General features: G+C 39.3%; 1 protein-coding gene across 3 annotated transcripts in view; it reads left to right on the top strand.

Annotated features, from left to right (window-relative positions):
* Positions 1 to 21,668, top strand: part of LOC131422056 (ral guanine nucleotide dissociation stimulator-like) — a 274,683-nt gene extending 253,015 nt beyond the window's left edge. For 2 of the 3 annotated variants that reach the window (XR_009224012.1, XM_058568929.1), the window contains one exon: positions 21,364 to 21,668. Coding sequence is in view for 1 of the 3 variants with exons in the window: in XM_058568929.1 (XP_058424912.1) it covers positions 21,364 to 21,548 (185 nt within the window). In the remaining 2 variants the exon portion in view is untranslated. Of the gene's footprint in view, positions 1 to 5,957; positions 6,427 to 21,363 lie in introns of those variants that run through there. The other variant, XR_009224014.1, reaches the window with a different exon arrangement.
* The last annotated feature ends 2,499 nt before the right edge of the window (positions 21,669 to 24,167 follow it).

The following is a 24,167-nucleotide window of genomic DNA, read 5'->3' as shown; positions in this document are numbered from 1 at the left end:
ATCAATCAAAAGGTACAACAAATTTAATTAGGTAGATTAAATGATATTTAATGGTATGCCTGATTATTACTCTGCAGTAATGAACAAGCAGCTCATGTAAATAACTATAATTGGTCTTTAAAATATGATAGTCAGGACTGTTTGAGATAAGCTGGAGAGAAGGAAGGGGAGAAATAGATAAAAGCTAGCTGCTCTGACACCACTCTCAAGACCCCTGGATCTACATGTAACCCAGGAGATCTAGGCAGATGGCTGTGTGCCTAGATCCTCCTGCACTGTGGTTCTCAGGGATGTCACAGGGCTGAAGCAGCTTCCTGAATCTTGTTTACACGTCCACGTGTACAATACCCTTGACCATGGGGATGAACCACCATTCATTCATACCTTACACCCCTCTAATTAAAAATTAGATTTCAGAATCATTGTACCATTACATGATAATTTATTCCTCAAACTTGTAGGATGGCGAGCTAAAAGAAAATCAAATTTCAATGGCTTCTTTTCTTTGAAGGACCAAGATGTTCTTTCACACTTAGAATCTGGATTAGAGGATAAATCCATAAAGTCAATGGAAACAACTTAAGAAATGGACAGAGGGATACTTCATTCATGTATACACAGTAATCACAGAGACTTGAGGATATCAAAGGAAATTCTTTATTAAGAACCAAAGTTATGGATTCCTATCTTGGGTTCATTACTTTGAATTTTTGACCCAAATCATATACATTTATTGGACCATGTTCAATTCTATGATCTTTAGAAGATGCAGCCTATAGCTGAAGAGAAACAGATACAACACCAATATCTTACCCTCTCTGAAGCACAACTGAGAGCCCCTGGAGTCAGATGTTTTCTAGACAAGAAAAAGTCATTCTTCCTCTGAACAGAGAGAGTAGTGGCTATTCAAACATTCAACTTTAAATTGTTAACATGACTTGTTAGATTGTGATGGAGCAAGCCTCATACCTTCTAAGTTTCATGATTTTTCTCCAGAATACTGAGATGGATGACCTTAAAGTCCAGTTTCCCCATAAATGTCTTTATTCAGTGATAAAATTAAATTCCCTATAAAATAATTCCCATAGGGCTGGCTCCGTGGCTTAGTGGTTAAGTGTTCTGCTACTGGTGGCCCGGGTTCAGATCCGGCATGCACTAACACGTCGCTTCTCCGGCCATGCTGAAGCCACATCCCACATACAGCAACTAGAAGGATGTGCATCTATGACGTACAACTATTTACTGGGGCTTTGGGGGAAAAAAAGGAGAAGGATTGGCAACAGATGTTAACTCAGAGCCAGTCTTTCTCAGCAAAAAGAGGAGGATTGGCATGGATGTTACCTCAGGGCTGATCTTCCTCACACACAAAAAATAATAATAATAATAACAATAATAATTCCCATAAAATTGTTAAAAATATATCATAGTCTCTGACCAAGAGGAAACAAGGAAAATTGAGCAGTTGAATAGCAGTGTAATAAACTCCATGCAAGGATCTTACTGTAGCATTATGTATAATAGTGAAACTGGACATAATCCCATCTCTATCAAAGAAGAGATAAACAGATCATGGTATTCCTGTTCTTTGGAGTACCTCTAAAACTTCTAAAAAACTAAGTTAGAGTGGCGAGCACTGATAAGGAGAGACATCTATGATATATGGTTTGGGAAACAACAAATTGCAAAATGATGTAGTTATGTCATTTATGTTAAAAAAACTTTATGTGTATTTATAAATTCATAGGAAATGCCCAGAAGAATAAGCTGCAAACTCTTAACAATAGTTCCTTCTGAGTAGGGGAGTGAGTTTGCAGGGAAAGGGATGGATGGGGGAGGTTTCACTTTGCTCTACACAGATCTGGGTAATTTCACTTTTTTTACAGTATGTAACTCTTTCATAATTAGAAAAATGAGTAATGTGACCGTTTGGTGCAGGGCAACAACATTATGTTCCCCAGTCTCTGTACTGTATGTTACTGCACAGCACGGACTGTAAGAGAAAGCCCAGAGAAGCAATGAAGACAAAGAAGACATGACACCTGTAAAAAGTCAGTGGAGTATTTCTACATAACAAACCTTCCAGGTGAGTGATGGTCAGTATCTTCCACTGCTCCAGCTCTCCCAAGAAACCTAGAACCTCCCCAGGGTAAGCTGGAGGACCATGCCCGACTAATCCACTCCCTGCATGGGGCCGGTTTGTGCAGGGTGACTGCCATCAAGCAGAAAATGGACTCAGGATGGGGCGTGTGCCTTTGGAGAGGCTGGCAGAGAGGCACAAAGTGGAACACCAGCTAAGTGCACACACCTGAGAGGCGGAGTTCCAGGTGGAGACTCAAAATGTACCAAGAAACTGTGTGAAGTGAAGGAAGCTACTCAACCTCTCTGAGCCTCAGTGTCCCCCCCCTGTAAAATGGGGATCACAGGCCTACTTCACAGAGCTGTTGGGGAAGATACATAAAAGTGTCTGTTAGAATCAGTGTCACATTATTAACAAAGTCGTCTCTGACTTCAGAAAATCGATGAAAAGAATAATGTTGATGACCAAAGATGAGATGCCCAGCTTCGTAAGCAGCCCCAGCAGCATGAGAATGAGAGGAGCTCCGACTAAGCAGGGTTCTTCACAGCTCCACTGGAGAGGATAAACATGGGCTACACCAGGATAAGGGGCTGTTGTACAGTGACTTGTGTAGTGACAGTGGGTCCCTAAAGACACTGTGAAATAGAGTTACACACAGTGGCTCCTAGGAAACAACTACAAAGCAATCAACACAGCGGATAGGCGTGGGAATGGGGCAAGCAGAGGAGGGTCAGAGCGACAAAATCTGATGGAAGACACTGAACCACGATGAGTTCCCAGCTCTGTCAACAGCTGCTGTGGTTGCGCCAGGAGATCAAACGCCTGAGACTGCTATTGTGGGGACTGCTGGGAGCACAGTGGTCACTGCGGCCATACCCCAACAGCAGTGCATCAGAGCACACACACCCTGAGACTTTCCTCTCCATTAATCCTTGTTTTAAGATGATGAATATTCTCATGTTACAATGTCTCCTTCCAACACTTGTGGACCAGTGTCATCAGAACCCCCTGAAGAGGACACAGGCCAGAGTAGGATGGAACACTGGGGGCTGGGGGAGCGGCGCTGCACCTGACTACACGGACTATCACCTGGGCCTATTGAACACGAGAGAAGAACCCGAGGATGTGGTCTAACAAGACTTCCCTATCTTACCACATTCAGAGACACTACACACTCTCATTCTTTCTTTACAAAACTGTTAAAGAATTCATGTGTCATTAATTCATAAAGAGGCAAATTCTTGACAAAGTGACAGGGTCCAGTTTCCATGACCAGGTTTTTCAGTTGTTTTGATAATATCCCACATTCAGGAATCGGAAATGTAACCTATTGGGATGTGTAATATAAACAGGGAGTTTTTTTCATGTAGATCAACGCCCAGATTTTTAGGGACGACATAAATCATGAAAGCTGCTAACCATTCCTCCACAGGTTTCAATAAGACATTTAAGTTAATTTACCAATCTCAGGAAAAGAGAATTTGGCAATTCAAGTTTTTTGTTTCTGCATTCAAACATACAGTACAGCTAAGAGAATGAGCAGAAAAAAATTAACAGGAAGGTCTTGCTTGCATTTTATCTTTTGCAAATAAGCAAGATATTTTATGCTCTGTTCCTTTCACAACTCTAATCAATTTTTAAAGAATATGGTACCTCTGACTATCCCTAGGCATGTTTATGTGGGAACCTTGCCAGAATCCAAAGCAGAGATGTTAAAGGTGACGGGTTTCAAATGCTGCCCAAGTGCTGTCTACCTTGAACATCCCTCTCCCAAAGCTGGATGACTAGTCTCTTCCTGAGTGATCAGAGTCGCCATTCGTGTCCCTGAGAGACTGGCCACTCAGGCCTGAGCTGAGATTAGGTGATCAATCTAAAGGGCAAAATGATTAAGCTATTCTCGTCTTAAGGTTGCTGCTTTGGAGGCCACTGCCCTGGAATGCGTTGGTGAAAATGGCCTACTAGATACTTGCCTGGGAATTGGGTTGTTCTCCTCTGCTCTTAGCGGATCCTGGGGAAACCAGTGATTAACCTCACAGATGCCTTAACTTCCACACCTGTGAAAAAGGCAAGAAAGAGCCAGTGTTACCACCCAGCAAAGCTCTTAAGTTGTACTTGCAAGACCAGCCACAAGGGGGAATCTCTCTCAAAAGCTGATGAAAGGATGGCACTTTGGCTGGAGAAGGCAGAGGGCAGCAGGCAAAGTGGAAAGTTTCTGGGATGTCAAACCAGTTCCCATAAGCATTTTAGAGAAGCACCTGGCCCTGGACTTGGTAGGGGGCTGTGGAAAGACCCACAGGCACGCAGGTGGGAGGAGGAATCAAACAACGGAGGAAGGCGGTGTGGAAGAGGCACGAGTCCGACTTCTATTTTGGACAAAACCAGTTGCACGCTGCAGGCCCTTGGCTGCCCATGCAGCCGCCACATCCTCCTAACTCCCTGGTCCCGCTAGTCCCGTCGCATCCCTCTGGGATTCAGTCCACGTGCAGCGGGTGCAGGACCAGAGTCCTGAGTCAAGGGCGGTGTGTCCCTCGGCCAAGCGCACACAGCCCTGTTCCTCCCCCCAGGGTTAGGCACCGCCCCATGCTCACAGCCTCCTGGGATTTGTAGTCCTGCGGTCCTGCAAGCTCCCAGCTGGGAGCGTTTAAGAGACAAAAGCTCCCAGCATACACAGCTAGGGGCCCCAACTCCTACCTTGTCCCCCCGCCCCTGGTCCCCATCCCTCTGCTTCTCCACCCCACTCTCTATTCCGCCTCTTCTCTATACCATGACCACTCTCTATGCCCTGCCCACCCCCCAGAGTATGCGCAGTGTGGTTGGGCTACATCCCTTGAGGCCAGCACTCAGGTAGGGGTGGGGCTCACCAGCCTGGCTATTGCTGAGGATGCTTGCAGCCCTCCTGGAAACTTCCTGGCCAGTATTTGAAGGGTAAATTCTATATCTAAAATGGAAATATTGGGTGCCTGGGATTCTGGAATTTGCCTTTACAAGGCCACCTGTCCTATCATCCCCTCCATCCCTCCAGGTTGCCATGATCCTCCCTCTGGTTCCCGTGGTCAAGGTCGCTGCAGAGATCTTTCCCTTGGACCTCGCCCACCTGAAGGGCCCATACCCATCATAAAAACTCAAAGCCATGCCACTTGCCAAATTGAGGCAAAAATGGAAAGACCCAGGGGGACACGCAAGGATGAGGGCATTAATAGATCCATCTGATGATGTCATGAGTGAACGTGTTCCACTTTAAAACAAAACATTGCTGTTATTCTGAGATATTGAGTTAGGATCTTTGTGCAAATATGAAGGATTTAAAATGTTTATTGATGTATAACATGAGTACAGAAATATATGCAGAAATCATCCATGTAAACCTCAAAGAATTATTACAAAGCGAGCACACTTGTGTGACCAAGAACTAGCACCAGCTTCATTCCAGCGCCAACAATCCATTTCTCCCTCCTTCCTCCCAAAAGGTAAGCGATATCTTACCAGCAAACACTGTATATCGAGTTTGTCTTCTTATACGAGTTTTTTATTACAGAACAATTTAAACAATATACAAAATAAACAAAATAGCATAGTAGGCCCGTCACCCAGCTTCAACAACTACTAACTGTCAGCCAATTTTGTTTCATCCACATTCCATCTCATTCCCACCTCACTTTATTATTCTTTTAGTCCTTTGTGTGTGGGGGGTGTAAGATGTACGCACACTGAAAGACACAACTCTCAACTGTACAGTTTTGGCAAATAAACATGCCCATATAACCTTCACCCCTTTAAGAATAGAATAGTTCCATCACCCCCAGAAAACTCCTTCCTGTTCCTTCCCAGGCAATTTTTTCTTTCCCCCGAGGCAACCACTGCTCTGGTTTTTTCATCATAGGTTCATCTTGGCTGAAATCATCCCAAGTGTTTTGTTTTCTGTCCAGCTTGCCTCCCTCAACACGAGGTTGATGAGACTCACCCAGCATGTGTGTGTCAGCGTTTGCTCCTTGGCATGGCTGAGGGCGTTCTGCTCTGTGGTTGCCCTACAGTGCGCTCGTCTTGCAGGTCATCTCCTGTGAACATTCTTGTACAAACCCTTTTTTTTGCTTCTTAATTCCTTTATTAGCATTTAAGTGACACACCTTTGCATTTTTTAGTGGTTGGTCCAGATTACAATATGCATCTTTAACATATCACTGCCTACCTAGACTTAATAGTGCACCAGTTTAATCAATGTAAAATATGGAAGCCTTGCTACAGAACAGTTCCATTTACCTATGTCTGTCCATTATGTTATTGTTGTCATAAATTTTACATCTACCCATGTTGTAAATCCCACAATACAATGTTATAATTTTTGCTTTAAATAGTCATAGGTCTTTTAAAGAAATTAAGAGAAAAAATTTAAGTATTTGGAGGGAGATGCTTTGAGGCTCTGCAAATGTACTGTTTCTTCTTTAAGTTTCACCCACAGTTTTTGCATTCTTCAGTCAGTCTTGCTCACAGTAATTATTACTGTGGTGTTCTAGTGGCAATTTTCTATTTCATGCTATCCAGCCACGTTTTTATTTGGAATTCTGTGAGGAAGATTCCCCCCCTACTTCTCCCTTCCTTCTTCCTCTCTTTCTCTCTTTCTCTCATTCTTTTTTTTTTCTCTTTCTTTCTTCCTTTCTTATTTAATCTATTTCATATCAGTATAGACTCATGGATATTTATTTTGTTCTCTGGGTAATAATCCAATGCTACCATTATTTATTTTGTTGCTCACAATTTTCCAGCTTGAGCCATTGGGAAGTCTTTCAGATTGATTCCTTTTGACACATCTCATCATTTTCTGTGTTTTTTTTAAAGCACTTTCCTACTTTCTGGCATTACAAGGTGTTCCAGGTTCATCTTGTATTTTCCATCTCCAGCCCTAGAATTAGCCACTTCTCCAAGAAAACCTGCTTCTTTTTATTGGAGAATGATATAAATGCAGATCTGGGAGCTAGGTGTGCTCATTGATACTAGAGTGTAACTGCTTCTAGACCCACTCAGCAGAGCTTGGAAATGTATGTATGAATATAAACTCAGGTATACACATCTATCTGTTGATCTATCCATCTATCTATCAATCTAACTATCTATCTGGATAGAGATATTAAAAGAGACATGGATTTATACTGATACTTCCAACTCCAATCCAGCACCACAGATTTTATTCTAGCATTCTCCTTTTGTTTATATGTAACTTCTTTTACCAACAGTGAGAAACTTAACTCCAGTTATCTACAATATATTTACTAATGTGTCAACTAGTTTCAGAATTGCTAATCCATACCCTTATGAGAAACACATTTATCACCTAGTGTACAGTGTTTTTGTCCAGTACTTTAGATTTACAGTATCCCGTCAAAGCACTGTCTTCCAAAGTTACTTAGGTCAGGACCTTTCACCCCCACCCCTTCTGTGTGGTTATGTCAGGTGCTTGTAATACAGTGAGATTCATTTGTTGCTGCATTCCATCTGAGTTCCCCAGCATCCTGATTGATTTTTAAAATTTGCAGAGTAAAATTCACTCTTTGCGGTGTACAGTTCTACGGGTTTTGACAACTTTATGGTCGTGTATCCATCTCTACAGTACCATACAGAGCTGTTTTTTTCACCCCCAAAATTCTCTCATACTGTCTCTTTGTAGTCAACCGCTTCCCCCACTCCATCCCTTGGCAACCACTGATCACTTTCCATCTCTGTAATTCTGCCTTTTCTAGAAAGTCATGTAAATGGAATCATATACCATATAGCCTTTTGCATCTGGCTTCCTTCACTTAGAGAAATGCCTCCAAGATTCATCCATGTTGTTGTGTGAATCAAGAGTTTATCCTTTTTATTGCCAAGTACTATTCTAATGTCCCGATGCACCACAGCTTCTTTCTCGACTCACCTGATGAAGGACACTTAGTTTATTTCCAGCTTTTGGCAATTATGAATAAAATGGCTATAAAGATTCACACAAAGGTTTTTGTTTAAACATTAGTTTTTAATTTGTTTCAGTAAATACCTAGGAGGGGGATATCTGAGTCATATAATAAATGTATGTTTAACTTTATAAGAACCTGCTAAACTGTTTTCCAAATGCAACTATCATGTTGCATTCCTAGTTCTAGTTGCTCCTAGTCCGCACCAGCACTTGGTATTTGCAATTTGATTTTTTATTCTAGCTATCTAATATGTGTGCGGTCTCTTATTGTGGCTTCTGCTTCCTTTATGAAAGTGAGTTCTGCTAAATATAGAATCCTGTGTTGACTTTTGGGTTTTCATTTTGCACTTGAAGGATGTCATTTTGTTATTGATTTGTCTCTTTTGTGTTTGATAATGTATCATCCATCATTCACATTATTTCTCCCTGTATGTAATGTCTTCCCATGTATATATGTAGTTCCTTGACTGCTTTCAAGATTTTCCTTTATCTTTGGATTTTAGCAGCTTGACTATCACGTGCCTAGGTATGGTTTTAATTTGTGCTTTATTTTGTGGGTTTCCTGACTTTCTTGGATCTAAAATTTTAGATTTTCCACCAAATTTTGAAAGTTATGCTATTACTTATTGATTTACCTTTCTGCCTCATTTAATTTTTCTGTCTCTCCCCTCTGCTGGAGACTCAATCATCTCACAGGTTGTAAGGCTCTCTTCATTTTTCTTCAAAATTTTTACATTCTTTTCTTCAGGCTAGATAATTTCTATTGCTCTATCTTCATGTTTCTTCTACTGTTTCTCATCTACCGGTAAACTCAAAAGTATTTTTTTATTTCATCTTCTTATTTGGTACTTTTTTGTAATTTCCATTTCTCTGCTGAGTTTCAACATCTGTTCATTCATTATGAGAATATTTTTCTTTACCACCATGATCATCTTTATAATAGTTACTCTCTTATCCTTGTTTGCTAATTGCAACACCTTGAGGATAGCTTCTACTGCCTGCTTTTGCTCATATATGGATTACATTTTCCTATTTCTTCAAATCTCATGATTTTTCAAAATTGTGTACTGGAAACCATGAATGATAGTTATAGAGACTCTGGATTCTATTGTATTCCTTTGAAGAGTGTTGTTGTTTTTCTAGCAGAGAGTTAACTTGGCTGGACTGAAACTCCAATCCTGTCTCCTTTACAGTGAGCATAGCTGAAATCCTCATTCAGGTCTTTCATCTTCCAACTGTTGTTTACACAAGGCCCTCTGGGGCCTACCGTGCATGTGTGTTGTTCAAAGATCTGCCAATTTGGTGTGTGTTGGGGGGAGACATTCATACATATTTTGAGATTTTCCTCTTTGTGTGTCCCTCCCTTCCAGAATTTCTCCCCTAACTTTCCAGCTACTCTGCCAGCCCCAAAATATGTCCTGTAGCATTACAAGTAAGACTGTAGTTTTTCCCCTGTCTGGGCCATGTACAGATTTTGGAATGCTTTGAGGCAAAAGACTCAAGCTTGCAAATATCTCCTGGTGCAATTCCCATCACTTAAGGGAAGACGCTGTCTCAGTTCTGCTTGCTTTGGAAGAGATTTATACATACACACACATACACATTTATTATATGTATATTACATATAGATAAATGATTCTCTATAAATATATATAATATTTTATGCAGATTTTATCATTGTTATCTGTGAGAGTGTTAGTTCAACAAGCTACTCCACCATTACTGGAAGCCAGACCTTGTCTTTTTTGGATTTTATATAAATTGAATTATAAAATATATTGCCTTTTGAATATAATTTCTTTTATGCCGCATTATGATTGTGATAGTTATCTATGCTATTGCATGTAGCTAGTGTTTGTTTATTTGTTGGAAATAATTAATTTTTTTAAATGGTCATAAAATATGCATAACATAAAATTGACCATTTTAACCATTTTTAAGTGTACAGTTCAGTGACATTCAGTACATTCACATTATTGTGTAGCTATAACCTCCAACCATCCACAGAACTATTTTTACCTTGCAGTGAAACTCTGTGCACATTAAGCAACAACTCCCTGTTGTCTCTCCCTCTTGCCCCTGGGAACCACCATTTTCCTTTCTATTCCTATGAATTTGACTACTCTAAGTACCTTATATGAGTAGAATCATACACTATTTTACTTTTGTGGCTGGCTTTATTTCACTTAGCATAAAGTCTTTAAGGTTGATCCATGCCATAGCATGTGTCAGAATTCCTTCCTTTTTAAGGGTGAATGGTATTCCACTGTGTGTATCCAGCACATTTTTTTTGTCAATTCATCCGTTGATGGACACTTGGCTTGCTTCCAGCTTCTGGCTATTTTGAATAACACTGTTAATGACAGGGGTGTATGTATATGTCTTTTTACCTCTGCATTCAGTTCTTTAGGGTGTATACCCATAAATGGTGTTCTGAGATTCATTTTCTCCCATGTGGGAGGGTTCCCCAGACCTCCAACAAGCAATTCTTGGAATGTCAGCTGGTCGTCAGATAATTCAACTCAATTTGATGCTGTCAACACAGAGATACATCCGATTCCACAGGTTGAGGGCTCAGTCCTATAAGACTGCACACCCACCCAACCTCACTTCAACTTCATATGCTAGTTAGAAGCCCAGGTTGTTTCCTGTACTTCTGACTGACTGGCTGTAAACCAGAGCTTCCCACAACCTCCTCCTTGGGTTTGATTAATTTGCTAGAGTGGCTCACAAAACTCAGAGAAACATTTACTAGATCACCAGTTTATTATACAAGGATATAACTCAAGAACAGCCTGATGGAAGTGGCGCATAGGGAAAGGTATGTGAGAAAGAGCACAGAGCTTTTATGCCATCTCCAGGTGCACCACTCTCCAGTCACTCCTTGTCATTGGCAACCTGGAAGCTCTCTGAACCTCCTTCTATTGGGATTTTTACTGAGGCTCCCTCATGTAGGCATGATCAATTATTAACTCAGTTTCCAGCCCCTCTCCCCTGTCTGGAGGATAAGGAGTAGGGCTAAATATTCCAAGCTTCTAATGAGGGCTTGGTCTTTCTGGTGACCAGCCCCCATCCAGGAGCCATCCAGGAGCCCACCCAGAGTTGCCTCAATAGAACAAAAGATTCTCCTAGTGTTCTTATCACTTAGGAAATTACAAGGGTTTTAGGAGCTCTGTGTCAGGGATGGAGTCAAAGACAAATATTAGAACAAGAGATGCTCCTAGTGCTCTTATCATTTAGGAAATTACAAGGGTTTTAGGAGCTCTGTGCCAGGAACTAGAGGCAGAGACCAATAAATATATTTTCTATTATTTCAGAACCCATAAGTGGAAATGCTAGATGATATGGTAATTCTATTTTTAATTTTTGAAGGAACTACCATACTGTTTTCCACAGTTTTATATTCTCACCATCAGAGCACAAGGGTTCCAATTTCTCAACATTCTTGCCAACATGTTATTTTCTGATTTTGTGATAGTAACTATCCTAATGGGTATGAAGATGTATCTCATTGTGGTTTTATTTTGCATTTTCCTGATTCTTAGTGATGTTGAGCATCTTTTCATGTGTGTACTGGCCATTTTTTATCTTGTTTGGAGAAATGTCTATTCGAGTCCTTTGTGCATGTTTAAATTGGGTGTTTTTTTAATTGTTGAGTTGTGAGAGTTCTTTATATATTCTAGATATTAAGCCCTTATCCGATATGTGATTTGCAAATATTCTCAACCATTCTGTGGGTGGCCTTTTTACTTTGTTGATAGTATCTTGTGATACAGAAAACTTTTGCATTTTGATGAAGTCCAATTTGTTATTTTTTTGTTGCTTATGTCTTTAGTGTCATATTAAAGAAATCATTGTTGGCAATGGCATTTGGACTCAATGACACACAGCTTTTACCCTGTGTTTTCTTCTAAGGATTTTATAGCTTCAACTCTAACATTTACATCTTTGATCTATTTTGACTTAATTTTTGTATATGGTGTAAGGTAAGCATCCAACCTCATTCTTTTGCATGTGGGTATCCAGTTTTCCCAGCACCATTTGTTGAAAAACTTATCCTTTCTCCAATGAATGGTCTTTGCACCCTTGTCAAAAATCATTTGACTGTATAAGCAAAGGTTTATTTCTGGGCTCTCTATACTATTTCATTAGTATATTGTGTGTATTTATGCCAGTACCACACTGTTTTGATTACTTTGTAGTAAGTTTTGAAATCAGGAAGTATGAGTTCTCTAACTTTGTTCTTCTTCTTCTAGATTGTTTTGGCTATTCAGGGTCCCTTGAGGGTCCATATGCATTTTAGGACATATTTTTATATTTTTGCAAAAAACATCATTGGAACTTTTACCTCTTTGAATAAGTTGAGTCTTAAGTATTTTATTCTTTTTGATGATATTGTAAATAAAAATGTAATGTCTCTAGATTTCTTTTTCAGATTACTTATTATTAATGTATAGAAGAACAACTAATTTTTGCATGTTGATTTTGTGTCCCACTACTCTGCAGAATTTATTAGTTCTAAAAATTTTTTTCTGGAATTTTTAGGGGTTTCAACATATAAGATAATATTTGTAAACAAATATAATATTACTTCTTCCTTTCCAATTTGGATGCTATTTCTTTCTTTTTCTTGCCTAATTGCTTTGTCTAGAACTTCTAATACCATGTTGAATAGAAGTGGTGAATGTGGGCCTTCTTGCCGTGTTCCTGATCTTCGAGGAAAAGTTTTCAGTCTTTCACCCATGAATATGGTGTTCTGTGTGAATTTCTATATACGGCTTTTATTATGTTGAAGTAGCTTCCTTATATCTGAGGGTTTTTAACATGAAAGCATGTTCAGTTTTGTCAAATGCTTTTTCTGCATCCATTAAGATGATCTTTTTATTTTTTCCTTCATTTTGTTAATGTAGTTTATTACATTGATTTATTTTCATATATTGAAACATCCTTGCATTCCAGGAATAAATCCCACCTAAAAATGATGTATAATCCTTTTAATATGCTGCTGAATTTGGTTTGTTACTATTTTATTGAGGATTTTTGTATCAATATTCATCAAAGATATTGTACTTTTCTACAATAGAAATTGTACTTTTCTCTTCTATTGTATTCTATTATAGTTTTCTATTTCTGTAGTTTCAAACACCTGTCATTTTATTTTCTCTTAGTGTCTTTGGCTCTGATATCAGCATACTGCTAACCCCACAGGAGGACTTTAGAAATAGTCTCTCCTCTTCAACTTTTTGAAAGAGTTTGAAAAGAATTGGTGTTATTTAATTTAAAAAAAAAGGCTTTGTGCCCAGGAATAAATTCAGCATAAAATAAATACAAATATTTTTTAAAAATGTGAAAAAGTTGTTTTCCTAAAAGAAATTAAAAATGAAGCAAGTACATTACTTACCACTTTACTACTTAAAATTTTTTTAACCTAATAATAGGCATGAAAAAATTGTTAGAATTAAAATGACTCAAGTGTTCATTTTCTTCATTACAAATTTTCTGACAGAAGTATATGATACCATCATGTATGACATCTTTTATCAAAAAATGGTCATTTTTTGTAGTATTTGAGAACATTACGAATTTTCCCAGTAGCCTCTGACAATACTCTGATATGCAAAGTTATCTTTTCAACATATATGTCTTATCATCATCCTTACCAAATTAACAAACTCTGTCAGGTGCTAATTAATTAACTACTTTTCCTATGATTCAGGTTCTCCGCCATTGATTTCCCTAACCATCAGGAAATTCTACAACTTCTGCAAGATTAACAATTTTACCTTACACTGTATTTCTCTCATGTGGTCTAAAACATCCAAAAATCATTGATAAACTGACCCTGCCCAAACTAAAGCATGGTGAATTATAAAAGATGGTCTCTGTTAAGTGGGGAAGGATTTCAGGTTGAACTTAATTTTACAAGTGGTCAGTTTATTACAGTGTATTGTTCTGTTATGTATTTCACTTCTTTTTTTAAAAAAGTGATAGTTGAGGGCACTTAGATAATAAAAAGTTGAGAAAATAAGGAACTGATATACTTTGTAAGCTTCAAATGTTTTCAAGCATAAAATACAATAAGAACTAAAGCCAAGAAATGGCAGAGGAAATAGAGATAAGAGGATGAAATTGCAAAACCGAATCTATACTAATATCTCAATGGCTAGCGTTGTGGTGCCAAGAAGGTGGTGAAGTCAAAGAATTCGTAAAGATGATAATAAATAGACTGCAAAGAAAAAAGACTGAAATTTTTATAGAGAGAATTTTTACAGCGATATTACAGATCGAGAAGAGGGAAGAGAAGTTGGAGTGAGAGACTATCTGCTTGTTAAATTACTCCCACTGTAGAGAACAAAAATCCAATTTGCTGAAATATTTGTTTCCCTCTATGACCCTATCTTTATCTGCAAAATGTCAGCTCTGAATCAATGTCACAATCCAGCTTTTCCATCCCTGGGGAACAGAGCTCATCTGAAACCTCATCTGCCCAGCCTGTGAAATAAGGCCGGCCATCCATTCTCACAGAGGAGCCAACTGGAGGTAGGATTTTTGGTTCTGAATTCAGCTAAACATCTTCAAAGAATTGTATCTGGCCTTCCTCATCCAAAGCTATCAGTGAAGGGCTGGCTGGCTTTCAGAGAAGACCAATTCACAGTCAGCTGTGACATTTTCTGTTGAGCTTTCTAGAGAAGGCTGTGGGGCTTGTCAGTAAGAGTTGATTTCTGTACGGGTTATATTTTTTTATTTTATTCAGAGATTTATAAAGAAATTTATATGGTAAGTATTACTTATTATCAAGAAAAAATGTTGTCTATTCTTTGGTCATTTAAGCAAAATCCTCCTCTCAGGGCCCACCCATGGACAAAGACCAGATTTAATCTCCAAGCGTCTGCCAGGCACACTGTGGTCAGTGGGAAGGACTCAAGTTGGGAGCCTGTTCTCTTGTGTCCTGTGCTGGTACTTAATCTTCCATCTCTTCAGTGTACTACTAGACAGAGGCTCAAAGGACTTGACATTGGAGAAATGTACTTTTCATTGTCTTTAGACTTTTACACTTTTCAAAAAGACTCTCAGCATTTCCAGTAATTGTGCAGCAGTTTACCCAATACTAAGCTTCTCACTATTAAAAATTAAAATAAATAAACTTTGAAAAGGAAAAAAGTGATCTTTGCAATTTTGTACAGAATCTATATAATGGGTGCATCCTTATAAATGGAGGAAAGGTAACAAATTTAACTCTTTTGGTTAGTTAACACAGTATTATATTTTATATATTACCAATTTTGAGATTATTTGTATTTAAAAATACTGCTTCAAACCCCTAAATCATTGTAAGTGGTAGAGTCTGCCATCTGCCTTGGCTGAACAATTATATACAGTGTCAGCCAAAATTCTTCCATTCCTGTATAATCTTATATATGGGTGGTAATGGTGGGTTATTATAGATTGTTTAAACACGTGCGTATCACAAAATACAAGTGGCCATTAAAAATTAAAATATTCACCAAATACAAGGTTATCTGATTCCTAGAAAAAGAAAACAATACTGTAACATTAAGGCTAAAACTGTCAAAAAGGAAGCCAAGATAGACTCAAGTCAAGCTTTTGCTGAAAAGTTATTTGGCTCATCTTTGAAACTTTATCTTGTTTATTATGTAAGCAAGATACTTTCAGAGACTGGAATATGGAAAGTGCTTATTGGTAAGTTAACATTGTGATCATTTATTTTGTAAATGTTAATACGAGAGAAGTAATTCACTTTTGGGCCGGCCCCGTGGCTTAGCAGTTAAGTGCACGCGCTCTGCTGCTGGTGGCCAGGGTTCGGATCCCGGGAGCGCACTGACGCACCGCTTCTCTGGCCATGCTGAGGCTGTGTCCCACATACAGCAACCAGAAGGATGTGCAGCTATGACATACAAATATCTACTGGGGCTTTGAGGGGAAAAAATAAATAAATAAAATCTTAAAAAAAAAAAAGAAGTAATTCACTTCCTACTATATTAGGATTTTCAAGTTCTGCTAAATCTAAGGCCACATTACTGGCAAGTTGGGATACCTCTAGACATCTGAAAAATATGAGTCCTACAGAGAAACATATAAATTCTCTCTTCATCTTGTTCTAAATTCTAAAACATTCTAAGGTTTTGGAACAAACCAATGACATTCCAAATTTACAGTAAGGCTGCATGTGCCGTACATGATCCTATAAGAAGAGAAATCCGAATTTTAAATAGAGGAGATTGTGTACAAAAATAAAGTACATTTTCACGTCTGAAAGGGTATTTCAAGAAAGAAGGGATTCTCAGAACATGTGGTAAATGGTAAATAACTTACCAGGGGCTCTCTAAAGGAAAACATATTGTGGAAAAAAGATCTTAAATGCAGAGAGCTAAAAGATCTTAAATGCTGGAATCCTTATGATGAAACAGACGTTGAACTACTTTTTCTTAAAGTTTAAAATGCGTCTTATCTTCCAAACAAATACCACCTCTCTGCCTTGTCGCTTACCTGGGCATGGTGACGTGTTTGAATCATTTTTCTAATTCATTGGCTCTTAAACTTGATGGGCAGCAGAAGCACCTGGAGGCCTTGTTGAAACCCAGATTGCCAGGCCCCACCCCAGAGTTTCCAGTTCAGCAGGTGTGCAGCAGCACCTGAGAATTTGCATTTCTACCCGGTTCCCAGGTTATGCTGATGCTGCTGGTCCAGGGACCCCACTTTGAGAACCACAGCCTAACTTACACCCTATATATGGTTACCAAATCCATTATTTCATCATTTGTCTGCTACTTTTCTTTTATCACATCAGCACCTTAGCTCCGAATCTCCTCATCTAGCATTGGCAATACTTGGAGAGTTTAACAACTGGTCCTCCTTTCTGGCTCAATTCTCCCTCTTCCTCTTGATACTACATTCTCTTGCTAGGTAATTCTTCCTTAAACATCAGTTCATCATAGATCTTCCTTGCTCAAAATCTCATGGCTCTTATGCTGAGCACAAGACATTTTAAATTCTCTACTTGGCTCATAAGGTCTGGAATAGCCTGTAGAATGTGGACAACCTATTCCCTACCCTGCCTACTATAAAGGAGTATGTGAGGATTACATAAGATATGCACAATGATGGTTGTTATGCACAGTGTGACATTCTATAAAGTCACTGTGAACACTGAGTCAGTGAATATGACCCACTGCTCCTACGAGAAATGCAGGGTTAGGTTGCTGCAAGCCTTAGTCACATTTTCTTCAACTGATCAATACGTAGCCTTATTCTCTGTGTGTTTCTCTTTAAAGTCACCTTATTTAAAATATATTGTTGATATATTAACATTGAACTCACACCAACAGCACTGTACCTCATGTCTGAAAGAAGCTTGTCGAACACACATACTTTCTCTGTAAAGGCATGTCACAATCTCTTGCCCTGAGGAACACCAGGCAGCATTGCAGCGCTACACATGGGGGACATATTGAACAGCAAAGTCACCAACACAAGGCACAAAAAGATGAGAAATGAGGCACTAAATAGACTGCAAGAAGGACACTTGTTTACAGCATGGGCTGAAACAAGAGGGCAGAGCGTCACCTTGTTCCCCTCAGCTGGGAACGTGCATGTCGAGTGACTCAAGTTTTTCACCACTTTGTGCATATCTGCAAATGGACATGAAAGCCCTGTGAGTGTTTATTTGGAGGCTGTCAGTACATTTTAGCTAGTGTGCAAGTGTGCAAACACGGAATCCACAAATAATGAGGATCAACTATACTATGAAAGCATCTTTTCAAAACCAGAGTATTGCTTATATATAAGAGCAATAATGATAACATAACAGCTAACATTTTAGTGCCTACTATGCGCCAGGAGCTCTTCTAAGCACTTTACATAAGTTAATGCATTTCAGTCTCACTGAAACCCTATGAGACAGGAGTTCTCAGTAGCCTCATTTTATAGATGAGAAAACTAAATCTCAGAGAGTAAATACTTTGCACAGGTTCCCCAGTTAAAAGTGGAATAACTGGGATTGGTGCCCAGACAAACTGGTCCAAAGCACACAGCCTCAACCACTGTGGTAGGAATGTGAGCGAATTTTCTAGCACGCCCCGAAAAGCCTCTTCTTCTCCAGTCAGTGTGGTCTCTCACATACATATTCAATCATCAAACATTTTCTGAGTGCCCCAAAGGTGTCAGGTACTGTGTTTAGATACTGGAGGGACAAATAGAATGTTGACACAAATAATCCATGACCAATCTATAAATCAAAATTGGGTTGAGTTTATGATGAACCAACATTTGAGGGCCATATAGCCGGGGAGAGTCCTTTCACTAAGAAATGGAGCACTCCAAAGAAGTGGGGTGTACAGAGTGGTTATATACCATCAAAGAGCATGTTTCACATGTGATTGCAATGTTCCTTTCATAATAGCCGTGACATTGACCTTTCAGCACGTTGATTGATGGACACAGTAGGTATCAGGTCTGCTGTCTCCATGGATGTGGCTGTTGTCTCGAGTTGGGTGGTCACAGGATGAGCACAGCAATCAAATCCTAGCCTAGGGAGAAATGCTTATCCTTAAGGAAATGCCAATGTGGGAGAAGTTGCATTTATCACATCAGCACCTTAGGTCATTGTTTTTGTCTTTGGGACATGTTAATTGCTTAAAGCTGATATACAATGGATGAACAGAGGCTACAGGCCCCTTTTGGGGGGGAAAAAAAAACAAGGTCAAGCCTAATTAGTTTTACACCAAATGGCTTCCTCATATGCTCCAATATATCCTATTGCTTGCCATTTATTTATGAAGAAGAAGGATAGTCTCAGCTTTAAGGAGCTCACTGTCAATGAGACATGAAAAAAACAACAGTTAAGAAAAAGTAGATAAGTACAAGGTCCCCGAGTGGCGACATCAAAAGGGGTCTCTAAATGGAGACCTCCCAGGAAAAGTGTCCAAGAAGAAGGAACATTTGACATGAGTTTAGATTGAGAAATAGGAATTAAGTTGATCAAAAAAGAGGGTAGGAAGACAGAAGAAACACATATAAAAAGACAGATATAAAGGATGCTAAGGATTTCAGAGTATGGGGGTATTTTTAAGGCTGGAAAAAAGCCAACATGTAGGAAACAGTGGGTGATGAGGCTAAAGATGAGGACAGCAAGAGAAAGCCTGCGTGTCCAGCTCAGGAGTCTGAATGTTCTCTCGGATGCTCTGAGCAGTCATTGTAGCAGTCTAAGCAGATATCAGATTTAAGCAAATTTAGATTCTAGAAGGTAACTCTGGAGGTATTGTGGAGGAAAGATTAGAAGAAATTAAGACTGGAAGTAGAGGGACTTGTTGGGAGACTGGGCAGCGATCCAGATAAATAGGCCTTGGTTCAGGCCGGGGGTCTGCAGGTGGAGGAGGCCAGGAGGTGGGAAGCAGTGCTGGGCTCCTGGAGGAGGAAACTGAGCTGCCTCTCAGTCACAGGAAGACTGTGCCTGTCATGGCCTCCCCACCCCCATGCCCAAACGCCATGTTCCTTTCTACGTCTGTACCTTTCCCCTCTTCTTCCATTTGAAATCCTCATTCTTTCTTCCCTCCACCTGCCCAAAAGTGATCCATTTGAGGACTTGATCTAGTCTACCTCTCCTAAGGAGCTGTCCTTAATTACATTTTCTGAATAACATTCCCAATTTTTTTAGGTTCTGTAATACAACATACACTAAATACCTTGGCAGAACCTAATTACATCTTGCAAACAGTTTCATGTATGTGGAGGAGCTTGGAACCTTATAATTCTTTGTATTTTCTTCAATACCTACCACAAATATCTTGCACATATAGGTCAATGGATGTCCAGTAAAGTTCAATAAAGAAGAAGCACCTTTTATAAGCTAAGAACTTTTATGAGCTCAGTTATTCCTTTAGATCAGCTGCTGGAACCATTTGTCTTTCTCCACAGGTCAACAGTGTTGCCCAGCACAAATGAATTTTACACCTTCTCAAACTCAATAGAGCAAAGATGGAACTTCATTCCCCCTGCAAGCCCTACTGCCCCAGAGAAAAGCAAAAACAACGTGTGACATCTAATTCTTTCTTCACATTCTCATGTCAAATTGCAACTGTTTTCCAGATGCTAACTGGTTTTCATTCTTAAAACTGACAGAAAAGATTCTCATTATTTCTTTCTTTCCTTTTTTTTGGGGGGAGGAAGGTCAGCCTTGAGCTAACTTCTGATGTCAATCCTCCTCTTTTTGCTGAGCAATATTGGCCCTGGGCTAACATCTGTGCCCATCTTCTTCTACTGTATATGGGATTCCGCCACACCATGGCTTGACAAGAGGTGCATTGGTGCGCGCCTGGGATCTGAACCTGTGAACCCGGGGCTACCACAGCAGAGTGTGCGCAATTAACTGCTGTGCCACCGAGCCGACCCCTCTGTTTATTTCTAAAGCTGAAATGTCTAAATCGTTCTCCAGGCTAGTTGGAGTTTCCATAAAATGAAAATGTACATTCTAGAAAAATCCTTAACTTTCCAGAATAATCCTTAATATATTATGGTAAACACCTTGGCAAAATGTCACTGATTTTCAATGTCAGTGCCTCCACAAGGGTATCCTTGCATTGTGGTCCCTCCCAACCACCTCTCACTTTGCCCCTCCCCAGGCTCATGGGCTCAAAGTGTTTACTGAGCACTAAGAATGATCAGAGTCTGAGGGAGACTTCAAGGATTGTCTGTTTTCTGACCCCAACCATCTCTCTCCATCTCTCCTTTAACCTCTATTTTTCTTACTCTGGTTTCTACTTTAGTTCTTTACTTGTCTTGTGAATTTTTGTTTTGTGGCTTATAATTACCATGTAAATTCATATTACTTTTTGCCTTAGAGTTTAGAAAGAACTTACATTAAACAAGGTTTTTTTCCCAGCTCTTTGATGTGTCTAATACCTTCCAACGCAATTCAAGTGGCTTCTTGTTCTTATATCTCCATCATTATTCCTTCAGAATTATGTTCACCCCACACTTTTGATCTGACCAATGATGCTTTACTCTTTAAACTTTTCTATGCCAAGACTCCCATGAGGAATCCCTCAAGCACCATCAGCTAGGCAACCCCACATTCCTCACATCTGTTTCTGATACCAGCCCTGATATCTGTTCCCCAGCATTGAACCCACCATATATGGGGTTAAATCAAAAAGCACTCATTCCCCCTTCTCTGCTTCTCTAAGTTATATTCACATGTAGATATGGGTTGTTTTACCCTTTGTGTTCCTGAATTCCACAAGACAAATGGAGGTAATAAATTGTTGAAAGCCCAGGTGTCTACAAACTGAAACTCTGACTAATTACCAGTTCTTGTGGTTTGTTACAGGGAGACTGAGATCTCAAAATTATCAAGAAGCTGAAGCTCCCCAACTCCCGCTTCCTGGCGCCGAATCCACCATTCATCACAGGGACAGACAAACAGAGGACACCTGCAGCTCCCCTAACTCAGCTAAACGCAGGCTGATGGGAGGACGCCGAACTGCAAAGCCGCAGCTCCCCTCCCCCACCTAAAACCTTGTAAACTGTAATCGTTAATTGGCAGCAGTTGCCGTCCACACCCCAAGGCCAAATTTCTGGTGATGAGAGAAGATTGGTTGATGGAGCCCTAGATCTCCCGCTGTAGATAGAGATGACAGCGGCTTGGCGCCAGAAGACTGGGATCACTCCTCCAACAAATAATCAGTCACCAAGGATATATTATTTCCCACAGACTTTCCTTTAAAGGCCTCAACTCCTAATGCCTCAGGAGGACTGTGGATTTTGGGGCATGTGCCCACTACAGCCTCATTTTGCTGGCAAAATTAAACCACTTTTCTTTTCCTCGGTCCCTGGTCATTGCGTTCATTGATTCGGCTACGGTGACAGGGTCCTGGGTTTTTCTGGCTACATTTCCTTGATTTGTTCCTAAATAAAGATGTTTCTGAAACTAATAATAAATTGTACCAACTGGTCATTGTATAAAAATCACTATCACAGATATTTTAAAGAGAACAAATGGAAAAGAATATTAAATTCTTCAGATAACTTTGCAATCAAATGAGGCATTGAGGGGAGCAGGGGGCACTGATTAGACCAGGATCCTAAGAGAAGAATTTTAAGTCAATTTCAAATGAGGTTAAAACTGGAATGAGCAAGTATATTACCAGTTATCTGAAATCATAAGCATTTCTCTGACCTTTGAGAATTTATTTGCATATAAACTGTACCACATGTGGGGTAAGAGTGCTGATATTGTTTAATTTCTTTTTATTATTCAGCACTTGGTAATAGATGTGGCTATTCACAATTAATAAATATAATGTGGAGAGACTCAACTTTCAACTGCCTGATATTATCAATTCTTACATAAAGCTAGAGTTTTAAAGATCAAATTTCATTCTAGTTACCTCTCAACTAGTCCACTTATGTCAGAAAGATGTTGAGTTTTAGGAAAATACAAAACACAAATTTTATATGTAATTTCAAAAGCAAAAAATTAGTTAAAAACTGGGTGGTAACCAGTTTTGCTACCATATATTAATATTTAGCATGGGAGCAAACATTTTTAGAGAATATAATTGATATTTGCCTGTTTGTATATTGTAGAATGTTAAAGGAGTTACAGTTTTAATAGTATTTCAAATACCAGAGAATAAAAAACAGAATTGTGTCAGTTTTATGAAATAGTTTTTTAGACATAGCAGATTTTCAGAGCACATTATTTGAAAATAAAACAATCAGTTAGTGAGGTTTAAGCAATGTGGTTTTATTTTAAACTTGCTCATTCTATAGGAGCATCAATAAAAGCCCTCCAGGAGTAGGTGACCCTCTTTCTTCCTCATGAGCACCAGCTGTATTTTCTTTAAGCATCAAACTCTCTGGCAACACCACAACCCTCAACTCCGTTTAGTTGAGAAAATTCTTTATGAGTCATGTGTTTTTTCTAGGGGTATGGAGCTCCCAGACTTATTAACTACAGAGAGAGTAAGAGTCAGAACACATTCAACAAACTCCATTGTACTCAGGTGAGAGGGCAGGTGACTGAACGCACATCTGAAGAAGAACTTAGAGGATGCTTTCTGACTCTGCTTCGTGCCTCTGACTAAGCTGTCCTAGACATCCCCGTTACGGCCACGGAAAAACACAGGCAGCCTTGATGGACCAGAAATCCTCCTATGGCCATCATTTGTACAGAGTAAACTGGCTTAAGACCTCTCGTTTCCTGCTGCAGTGGTAATTTACAGACATACAGAACTGCCATCTAGTGACTAAGAAGAAAACAGCAAGGTGCTTTACAAGAAAAGTGAAATTGTGAGTTTTTTAAAGAAGAACAGTGAAGCACTAAAGTTGGTAAAGTTGACACAAGGTGGCACACGAAAGTTATAGTGAACCTGAAAAATGTGTAGGTGAACTAATCAGTTGCTCTCTCTGCCTCTAAAACATGTCTTGACATCTGACTCATAAATAATATAGTTTAAATATAGTAGAATAACTTTGGAAATAAACTTCTCATCTCATCTCATCCAATGCTGTTGGCAGGACCTGGTATTAAATAGCCAGACGGTGAGTACCCATGTTGAAGTACCATTTTTATCACGGTGGAGAGAATATGAGGCATAAAACCCAACAGACTGATGTTCAGATCTTCCCTCTTATCCTTGATCAATTTTGTAAACATGGTTTTCTTTATCAGTTAAATATGAATTATAATAGTTACTTTAAAAGATTACTGTAAGAATTGCATGAGATAATACAATAAAGGAACCGGTGCACAGTAGATTGACAGTTAATTCTCCTTCTTTGTCTCTCTTCTATGACACATACACAAATCATCTAAGAAGAGAACCCGCCTATACAATAAACTCATAACAAAGAGTCAATAGCTCCAGAAGTAAGGAACATCATTGTCGAGTACTTAACCTCAACTGCTTCCAAATACTGTTAACTCTCAATTAGTTTTATGTGTTTTCTGTCTTCCAGACACTTCACTGGCTACAAAGAAAGGAGAAGCTGTGAAATTTAAATTCATCCATTTCACCCTCGAATGGCCAAGCTGTAATATCAGGTGTTTTAAATCACCTAGTTCATCAGGTTTTCTGCTTATTACTGTATATTTTACCACGGTTCATAGCCCGAGAAAAATAGAAAATC

The sequence above is a fragment of the Diceros bicornis genome, chromosome 26, assembly GCF_020826845.1.
Source record: "Diceros bicornis minor isolate mBicDic1 chromosome 26, mDicBic1.mat.cur, whole genome shotgun sequence".
NCBI classification, from domain to species: domain Eukaryota; kingdom Metazoa; phylum Chordata; class Mammalia; order Perissodactyla; family Rhinocerotidae; genus Diceros; species Diceros bicornis.
The sequence above is the reverse complement of the archived record's forward strand: the minus strand, read 5'-3'. Positions and strand labels throughout refer to the sequence as shown.